The 10,832-nt window shown below is 43.0% G+C and overlaps 1 protein-coding gene across 1 annotated transcript; it reads left to right on the top strand.

Moving 5' to 3' along the window:
• The first annotated feature begins 1,906 nt into the window (after window positions 1–1,906).
• Window positions 1,907–9,798, top strand: LOC119425013 (dual specificity protein phosphatase 26-like). Its single transcript, XM_037692534.1, has 3 exons — window positions 1,907–1,911; window positions 3,130–3,341; window positions 9,587–9,798. Exons 1-3 carry the CDS (start codon window positions 1,907–1,909, stop codon window positions 9,796–9,798), a joined length of 429 nt encoding a protein of 142 aa, XP_037548462.1.
• Window positions 9,799–10,832: the final 1,034 nt, after the last annotated feature.

Raw genomic sequence — 10,832 nt, forward strand, 5'->3', positions numbered from 1 at the left:
GCTTCTGACGCAGTCTCTTGTTCAAGAGTGGCTTGACCTGGGGAATGCGGCACCTGTAGCTCATTTCCTGCACACGCCTGTGCACGGTGGCTCTGGATGTTTCTACTCCAGACTCAGTCCACTGCTTCCGCAGGTCCCCCAAGGTCTGGAATCGGCCCTTCTCCACAATCCTCCTCAGGGTCCGGTCTCAGGAATCTTTTGCAGGTGTTTAGTTACGTCGTTGATCCAGATGGTTAGGTTAATAGCTTGTTTAGAGAACCTTTTCATGATATGCTAATTTTTTGGGACAGGCATTTTGGGTTTTCATGAGCTGTATGCCAAAATCATCAGTATTAAAACAATTAAAGACCTGAAATATTTCAGTTGGTGTGCAATGAATCTGAAATATATGAACGTTTCATTTTTATCATTACATTATGGAAAATAATGACCTTTATCACAATATGCTAATTTTTTGAGAAGGACCTGTATGTGTGTGTGTCTTATCTCACTCAGCCTTATAACCTGAACCCCTCACTCTCTGCTCTTTGAATTGAGAAAGCTCCTTGGATGAGGAGCTAAACGTCTTCTGTTACAAATAAAGTCCAGTTGTTTTTGTATTGAACACTTTTTGAATGATTTATGTGATGTTTCCATGTTAGTTTTTCATCAATGATAACACCCAAAACTTCACCTCACTAACTCTACAAATCTCAACACCCTCCACTTTAAATGGAACATTGACAGTCCTCTTTCTATTACTGAATATCATATAGTTAGTTTTATCTAGGTTTAATGATAATTGAATGATATAAGAAGGCAGAAGACCAAGTAGGGATTTATAGATGAAAATGAACCAGTGTGAGAGCCTACGTGTAGATGATGATGACCAGCTGACCAAGGAGTACAGGCGCAGTGATGGTACGGTAGTTACAGCCAGTTATGAATCTTAGCGCACCATGGTAGACAGCATCCAACATCTGCAAGCAGCTGGCAGGGGCATTCATGTACATAATGAAATGTTTGTAAAACCTCCATTTAGAACTAGTCTGAAGGAGCGCTGCGCTGTAATTCAGGGAGTAGGATTGTGAAATTGCCTTGTTATCACCATAAAAAAATTCTAAAACAATGTATATGTTTAAAAAGATGATTAAGTTAAAGTTGTTGGGAAGGTATGACACCAGGTGAAGGATGCCTGATGGTTTTTTTTTTTCAGTTAGGAGATTGTTCAAGTGTAGGTTGTTGTTAGTTTGTAGTTATTTATTTATTTATTTTTAATAAAGGACAGATATAAGAATTTTCTTCTTCTTTTTGAACTCATTTCATTCAATGTCTATTTTTCTTTTTGACAAATTTGTTTTGTTTATTTTAAAAGAACGAATAAATGAATTAAAATAATAATAATAATGTCACCATAGTCAGTGGTCGGTAGGAAGGTAGCAGTTACAAGGTGTTTTCTGGCATTTAGAGTTAAGCAAGATCTATTCCTGAAAAAGAAGCCCAGTTTTAGTTTAAATTTCTTTATCAAGTTTTCAGTCTGTGGTTTAAAACAGAGATGTGCATCAACCAAAATTCCCAAGTATTTGAAAGAATCTGCAAACTCAATAGGAACACTATGCATGGATGAGATAGGAGGAAGAGTTACTGGCACTGACTTTCTGTTGGAAAACAACATCCCTTTGGTTTTGTCAGCATTTAGCACCAGCTTGAGATGGAATAAGTCTGACTGAATGATGTCAAAAGCAGACTAGAAGCTGGAAATCCTTGGCAACTGTGTTAGCTTGGCAATAAACAACAGTGTCATCGGCATAGAGATGCAAGGATGCATCAGGAATGTTTAGACCTACATTATTTATATAAATTGAAAAAAGAGTGGGACCTAAAACTGAGCCTTGTGGTACACCATTGGTGACCGTTAGGTAGCTAGATGAAGTAACGTTATGTCGAACATATTGCCTCTGAACAGATTAAAGTCATTATGTAAATAAACCAAGTTTTACATTGATCTGTTACCTTTTAAATTGGTTTATTTTGTTGCATTGAATCATTCAGTTCAATTCAGTTTATTTATTAAGCGCCAAATCACAACAAAGTTGTCTCAGGGCACTTTACAGAAACATTCACATACATAAAAGCCAATTAGTAAAGTTCTTTTTCTACGGAATCCAGCAGACAAGTTGAATCTTGGCTTCATTGCAGTCTCCTATCCTGAGCAAGCACAGTGGCAGCAGTGGAAAGAAAAAACTCCCTTTTTAAAAGGAAGAACCCTCCAGCAGAACCAGGCTCAGGACAAGCGGCCATCTGCTTTGATCGGCTGGTTGAGAGGACAGGAAGGAGAGACAGAATCATAAATGCAATAAACATAACCCATACCCAGAACACACACACACACAAATTAAATGCACTCAGTGGTGGGCCAAATTCAAGTCTCCAGCGGGCCGGAAGTGGCCCCTGGGCTACTAGTTGCATAGACCTGATGAAAACGCAGTTTATTATTATTATTTTTGTTGTTGTTTTTAGTGGGTTGTAATATTTTAGAATAAATGTAATTCAATAAATTATCAAATATGAAAAACAAATGACGTTTTTTGCTTTGATTCTGTCAAGTGTGTTTGTCTAGTTTGCCCGTATTGATATCAGTCGAGGTTTTTAGTGATAAGGATCAATCGATTATAATTTTCAAACAGAACGACCCTCACAGGTCAAAATGTGGCCGCCCTCGTTGGATCATGGGAGGGGCAACACTGAGCTTGAACTGTGTGTAGACAATGATCTGTGGGGGTTCCTGAGCCCATGTAGTGACGTCTAGACCAGAATCAGAAGTGGCCCCTGGGGGCCCAAAGTTCACCATCCAGTCTTGACTTTCAGCCTTGTCCTCCAGATATTCAAAGTCTTCCAGTGTTTTGTTGAGAAACATTATTCTGAAATGCTCCACTATTACACAAATCTTTTTCTTATTTCAAAGGCAGTTATTTTATATACCAAGAAAAATATGTACATTTTTCTGTTTGTAACTTTAATAAAATACGAGTCAGTTCGTCAAAGCTAAACGTCCACTTGGAGCTGTTTAACTCCACAGTCTTTACTGGGAGTCGGCATGTCAGGATACCAGTTTGACTGACAGAGTTGTAACAACCTTTTTCTCCACAGAAACATGGCATCAGATCGCCGTGAGCTGGCCAGACTTGGCATCACGCACATCCTGAACTGTGCGCAGAGCAAGTGGTGCGGCGGAGCCGAGCATTATGCAGGGATGAACATCACATATCACGGCATAGAGGCTCACGACTCCCCAACATTTGACATGAGTGTCAATTTTTACCCTGCTGCAGAGTTCATCCACAAAGCCCTCTCCAGTGGAGGTAAGTCTGTCAACGTTGGACACTGTGGAGATTATATTAACAAATAGTATCGAATGAATGTCGGTATCTCACCAGACTGTTGGAGACTAGCTGAAGATTCAAACGAAGACTCGCCTCCGTTTCTGCCTTCATGTCACGAGAACATGGGCGAGCCGTGTGGCTCGTTTCTAAAACCAGAGCTTAGTGCACAACCCGCAAAACTGTATTCATTGGCCTGCACATTATTTTGTTGCCCATCAGCAGTGCATTGTGTCTGCCTCAGCCCGCTCTGCGCCACCTTGGCAGCTGCCCCCAACTTTATGATTTCATCTACTGGAGTACACTTTGGAAATGAAAATAAGGAGATCTGGACCAGCTTTTTAAACATGATATTATTTGTCCTCTCATTTTATACTAAATCTGAAGCTGAGCAGTTGTCTCGTGCGCACAAGGTTGTGAGTAGGCCTGTCACAATAACAAATTTTGCTGGGTGATTATCTCAGAAATTATTGCAGTAAATGATAATATTGTTTGAAATTTGACAATAATTAGAAATTAATTATATTATTATAATTAGAAATTATTGTCAAATTTTAAAAGAAATATTGGTTAATTTGTTTTGTGTGTAGTACATTTTTCGACCACCGGATGGCAGTATAAGACTGTTTGAACCGAAGGATGGATAGTGAGGGAGCGAGCAACGTGTCTCTGAGAAAAGTAGGATGGAGGACCCTTGGTGAACATGGACTGTCTCTTGTTCCTGTTTTTCAGTTCTCAAAATGGCAGATGCTCGTGTGCTTTGAGCTCTTTAGCATAGCATTTTTCACACAAAGCTTTTAATTAAAATTAGTAAACAAGTTTTCAGCTTCTTTTTTCAGAAAAAACAACTTTTTACATGAAGGCATGGGTTTCAACTGAATTTTGGAGCTTCGACAAGACAGAGGTTTTTTTCCCCGAAATCGGCCTGTTAGCTTAGCTCGTAGCTTTGCTTCTCAGCTTAGCTGCTTTTAACGATCCAAAAACGTGATTTTGGACAATTAAAACGGATTTTAAAGAGAAACGAGAAAGGGAGGGTCAGTGAAGAGCACCGGAGTTGAGCCTTTTGACATCCAGTGTCTTCAGTAGAAAGAGAGACACAAAGAAACGATAAAGCCGATAAATGGTAAATGGACTGTACTTATATAGTGCCTTTCTGTCTTATTTCAAGATACTTAAAGTGCTTTACAATACAATCTGTGCCTCATTTACCCATTCATACAGCTCTATACTAGATCTCTACAAAGCTAATTGAACAAATCATTCTAAAGAGACTAATCAGAGCTTTAGATCACATTCATACACTGATGGGACACACATCAGAGGCTATGAGGGGTTCAGTGTCTTGCCCAGGGACACTTCAGCATGTGACTGCTGGTGGATTCGAACCCCAACTCTCGCATTGGAGGACGACTGCTCTAACCACTCAGCCACAGCCGCCCTGTAGATGAAAAAGAGGTTGATTATTTTCATTTATCATGTGATTAATTGATTTATTGTTTATCGCGACAGGCGTAGTTGTGAGACGTTCTTTAACACACAAACAAACATGCCCACGAACCTTCGATTTATCACACAACACTTGGTGGACACCCCGTGAAAGAAATATTGGCCCGGGCCTCTTGTGGAGAAGAGGTGGATGAAGCTACTAGATCAAAATTATGCAATTTTCATCGCACAGCTAAGTCAGTGAGAGACGATTAACATGATGCACCCCCAGAGTAACAACACGTACAGCGTCGAGTTATAAATACAAACACGTTTCCACACAATAGTTAAAAAAACAGGTGGCAAGTCACAAAAACCACACCTGTAGAATCACAAAAACTAAACCGAGACAGCCTAAAAAGTCCATGCTCAATAATCCAGGTTTACAATCTAACAATTTTCACTCAGGTCATATGGACAGTTTCTTTTTTTGCTGAAACATTTCGCCTTCCATCCGGAAGGCTTCATCAGTCAAGGAAACACACAACAAAACTGATTCTTCCCCCAACAGCTTACTCCAAAGTGGAACAAACCAATTATGTTGGTGCTAAGATGGTGTCTTTGGCACGCCCCCTCCTCATAACTGTCGATGAGGAAGAGGGCACACAACTGAGGAGGGTGTGTGCCAAAGACACCATCTTAGCACCAAGATAACTGGTTTGTTCCACTTTGGAGTAAGCTGTTGGGGAAAGAATCAGTTTTGTGTTGTGTGTTTCCTTGACTGATGAAGCCTTCCGAATGGAAGGTGAAATGTTTCAGCAAAAAAAGAAACTGTCTAGATGACCTGACTGAAAATTGTTAAACTGAGACATCATGCAAATTACTAGCTAATGAGGCCCTGCGAAGCGTTTGAGACATTTTAGGGACTCCCTCATAAATAGTGTTTATAACTTGCTAACGACAGTCACAACACAGAAATACTGGTTTTAATGTGAAGCCATCCTATTGGCTGAGATAATTAATAAACTGACGACAAAAGGGCCCTTAAAGTGTAATTTATGAAAACAAAACAATCGTTTTGAAGATTTGCCAGGTTTGAACTGGGCCAGAGACACGAAACAACCACAGCAACTTCATGCATGAAATCCTACTGAAAACAACTTGAAAAGACGCAAAATCAGCTAAAAAGAAAAACTAATTGCAGAAAGACTCAATTTACATGTACCATATTTTTCAAACTAAAAGGTGATTTAAGCGAAACAAGTTCATTTTGACAGATTTTTGAGCGCCGTGTACCACATTACAATGAGTTTGAAGTCAGTAAACACAACCATAATTACCACCGGATTATAAGGCTCACTGTTGATTTTTGAGAAAATTCAAGGATTTTAAGTATGCCTTATAGTCCAAAAAATACAGTAAATGAAATGACATTCTGGGTCAGACCTGTTTCAAAATATTGTTTTTAGCCAAAAGAACTAAAAGCAGATGTTTGTTACATGTGGATTTTTAACAAAAAAATTACTGTTGTTTGTGCTTATGCACCAAACAGCAACTCAGATTACCCACCCTTTTTGGAGTCCTTGGAGGGAATACTGGAGAGTGCGCCTCCTGAGGACTCCCTTGTTCTACTGGGGGACTTTAACACTCACGTGGGCAAGGACAATGAGACCTGGAGGGGTGTGGTTGGGAGGAACCCCCCCCCCGATCTAAACCCGAGTGGTGTTCTGTTACTGGACTTCTGTGCTTGTCATGGATTGTCCATAACAAACACCATGTTCAGGCGTAAGGGTGTCCATATGTGCTCTTGGCACCAGGACACCCTAGGCCGCAGTTCGATGATCGACTTTGTTGTCGTCTCATCTGATTTGCGGCCGCATGTCTTGGACACTTGGGTGACGAGGAGGTGGAGATGTCCACTGACAACTCGGGATGTTGTGGGTCAGTGGGCAGAATACTTCGAAGACCTTCTCAATCCCACTGGCATGTCTTCCACTGAGGAAACGGAGCCTGGGGGGACTTTAGGTTGGGCTCTCCAATCTCTGGTGCTGAGGTCACCAAGGTGTTTAAAAAGCTCCTCAGTGGCAGAGCCCCAGGGGTGAATGAGATTCGCCCGGAGTTCCTTAGTGCTCTGGATGTTGTGGGGTTGTGTTGGCTTACACGACTCTGCAATATTGCGTGACATCGGGGGCAGTTCCCCTGGATTGGCAGACGAGGGTGGTGGTGGTCCCCCTATTCAAAAAGGGGGATCGTAGAGTGTGTTCCAACTACAGAGGGATCACGCTCTTAAGCCTCCCTGGTAAGGTCTATTCGGGGGTTCTGGAGAGGAGGGTCTGTTGGATAGTCAAACCTCGGATTCAGGAGGAGCAGTGTGGTTTTCGTCCTGGTCGTGGAACACTACACCCTCAACAGGTTCCTGGAGGGTGTGTTGGAGTTTGCCCAACCAGTCTACATGTACTTTGTGGACTTGGAGAAGGCATTCGACCGCATCCCTCGGGGAGCCTTGTGGGGGGTACTTCGGAAGTATGGGGTACCAGGCCCTTTGATACGGGCTGTTAGATCCCTGTATGACCGGTGTCAAAGCTTGGTCCGCATTGCCGGCAGTAAGTCAGGCTCGTTCCCTGTGAGAGTTGGACTCCGTCACGGTTGTCCTTTGTCACCAATTCTGTTCATAACTTTTATGGACAGAATTTCTAGGTGCAGCCAAGGTGTTGAGGGTATCCGTTTTGGTGGCCTTTTTTTCATTCAACCTTTATTTAAACAGATAAATCACATTGAGCCTCAAAGACTCATTTACAAGTGAGACCTGTTTGGACAGACATAAACAGTGGTTAACTGGACACATGTAGGAGTTGGAGATGAAAAAAATTTCCTATCAGACTTTTTTTTTCCTGCCTAAGGGAAAAAACAACCTCTAAAATTAAAAAAAACACCTCGCACAAACAAGCACATATTTACGTAGACAATCTGCAGACGGGGGAGATGAGAGTGGTCAGCAATGTTCATAGATGCTCTCGCGGTCACTGTAAGAGTTCTGATAAAGATGGAATAATCAATCAATGTGAGATCCATAAACATTCTCGAGGGGTGTCAAGGAATGGCCAAGAATAACGTCTATGAGAATCCAAGAGTCCTGAAATGATGACACAAGTTTATTCAGCTGGTTTCATCTGGTTATCAGTTGGAAATTCCTCAGGGAAGGGGTGGTGAGCATCAGATCACATGTTTTCCTGGTAAATTCAGATAAGATGGCCTTCAAGGCCAGCCAAGGGAGCCAAATTCAGATAAACACACAGTTGTTTTGGGGACAGGCAGAACTTAATGACATCTACATTGAGTCTGTATTGGTCCACTCAGTTCTGAAATGTCCAAAATAACACGGCCACACCGATGGAACGTGACTGAGTAAAATCCCCAAGATCTGATCCATTCAGCCCAAAGCATTTGAGTCTGGGTACTCGAGACACGAACCAAGCCATCATAAAGGCAAGCAGCGTGATAAGGTCCAAATTTGCTGCCGACAACTTCCTTGATTGTAGATAAAACCAGCCGAATCCAAAAAGTAGGAACCAATTATCCTAAATCCAATTAAATATGCATCCTTAAAATCCACAGATGGCAGCAGAGATAGACACATCATCAAGTCTTCCAGTTGATGAGATATCCAGCTGCGTGCGTGCCAACAGGGCAAATCGGTTCGCCTAAGGGCTGTCTTCTCTTCAGCAGCCTTAGGATCGCTTCTCTGTTTTTTGCAGATGATGTGGTCCTATTAGCTTCATCAGGTCATGATCTACAGCTTTTGCTGGAGTGGTATGCAGCTGAGTGCGATGCGGCCGGGATGAGGATCAGTTCCTCCAAATCCGTGGCCATGGTCTTGAGCCGGAAAAGGGTAGAGTGCCCTCTCCGAGTCGGGGAGGAGGTCCTGTCCCAAGTGGAGGAGTTTAATTATCTCAGGGTTTTGTTCATGAATGAGGGAAAAAGCGTGAGTGTGAGATTGATAGGCGGATAGGTGCAGCATCGGCAGTGAAGCGGGAGCTGTATTGGTCTGTCGTGGTGAAGTGAGAGCTGAGTCAAAAGGTGAAGCTGTCAATATTCCTGTTGATTTACGTTCCTACCCTCATCTATGGTCATGAGCTTTGGGTTGTGACCGAAAGAACGAGATCACAGATACAGGTGGCCGAAATGAGTTTTCTCTGCATGGTGTCTGGGCTCTCCCTTAGAGATAGGGTGAGAAGCTCGATCATCCGGGAGGGACTCAGAGTAGAGCCGCTGCTTCTCCACATCGAGAGGAGCCAGTTAAGGTGGCTCGGGCATCTGGTTAGGATGCCTCCTGGACGCCTCCCTGGTGAGGTGTTCTGGGCACGTCCCACCGGGAGGAGACCCAGAGGAAGACCCAGGACATGCTGGAGGGACTATGTTTCTTGGCTGGCCTGGGAACGCCTTGGGATCCCCCCGGAGGAGCTGGCCCAAGTGGCTGGGGAGAGGGAAGTCTGGACCTCCCTACTTAGGCTGCTACCCCCTGCGACCCGACCCCGGATAAGTGGAAGAGAATGGATGGATGGATGGATGGATGGATGGATGGATGGATGGATGGATGGATTTTTAACAAGGAACATAAGAAACAAGTGAATGTTAAAAAACAAGTGAATGTTAAAGCAAACATTTAAGGAATCAGCAGTTTACATTTTTCTGTTTCAGCTCTACATTAAACTCGTTTTACTGGTTTATTCATGAGGAAACTGGAAATAATGTTTGTGTGTGTGTGTGTGTGTGTGTGTGTGTGTGTGTGTGTGTGTGTGTAGGGAAGGTGCTGGTTCACTGTACTGTGGGAGTGAGCCGCTCAGCCACACTGGTCCTGGCCTACCTGATGATCAGACAGAACCTGACCCTGGTGGAGGCCATCAAGACTGTCAAAGACCACAGAGGCGTCATCCCCAACCGAGGTTTCCTCCGCCAGCTCAACGGCCTGGACAGCATCCTGAGAGAGAGCCGGAAGACTGCCCCTCAGAGCTGAAGCACCTCTGACTCATCTCTGAGGTAGCAGCCATGTCCTCTGAGAGACACTGGGACCAAACCTGGAGCAGCTTTCTAACGTCAGTGGCTGTGGGTGGCAGCAGGAGGCAGGAGGGTGTGATTGACCGTTCATTCATCTTTCTGACCAGTCCTTTAACAGGTGATGCAGCAGGACAAGTCCATCCAAGGCCCAACCTCTGTACATCAGCAAAAATAACTCGTAGCTCAAAGATGAAAGCTTTAATAAGAACAGTGATTTTTTTACCAGTCCATACCAAGGAGTAACCCTGCTAGACGTGGAGATTAGGCCTGATGGTTTGAGGTGTATATAGTAGAAACACAAGATGGTACCTCAGTCGTTTGAAGTACACAGGTCTGTGGCAAATACTAGACATGACGATTTTCCAAGCTTCCTTTATGAGCTACAGGGAAATTACACCTATTTCTACAATTCTAGGACTATAAAGAATGCTCATTTATGTGAAGAGCATGCAGCTGATTTCAGCTTCAAGCCTAAATGAGCTCATGTATATGGAGGAATCAGCATTCACTCCCCAAGGCCAGGATTATTGGATGTGAACAAAACTAAACCAACTTGTCTCTTTCTTTGCCCACAGCTCATCAGGTAGCATTCAGTGCAGCATGGGGGTGGTGGGGTTGTATAGATAACACATATTGTGAACACCTGAAATTCAAGTACCAAGCCACCCCATAAAGTACTTGTACAAAAACAGGAAGGGAAATGTGGCCAAACCTCAACACCCATTTTAAATATTAAAAATTATATTAGGATTTTTTATTTTTTTTGCATAATTGGTCCCTCACTTGTCCTTTGAACCTTTTCTGATGAATCTGAGGACAAAACCCTGAGAGAATGTTTTTCTTTGGTGGTTCGTCCACTCAGTCTTAGTTCCTGCTCAATTCAGGAAGTGACCTGGCAACTCAAACAGTTCAGTTCAGTTTATCTAGTCACAACAGAAGTCATCTCAGGGCACTGAACAGAAACACACACACACACACACACACACACACACA

This window comes from Nematolebias whitei, chromosome 18 (genome assembly GCF_014905685.2).
Source record: "Nematolebias whitei isolate Nwh7 chromosome 18, NemWhi1, whole genome shotgun sequence".
Classification (NCBI taxonomy): Eukaryota; Metazoa; Chordata; class Actinopteri; order Cyprinodontiformes; family Rivulidae; genus Nematolebias; species Nematolebias whitei.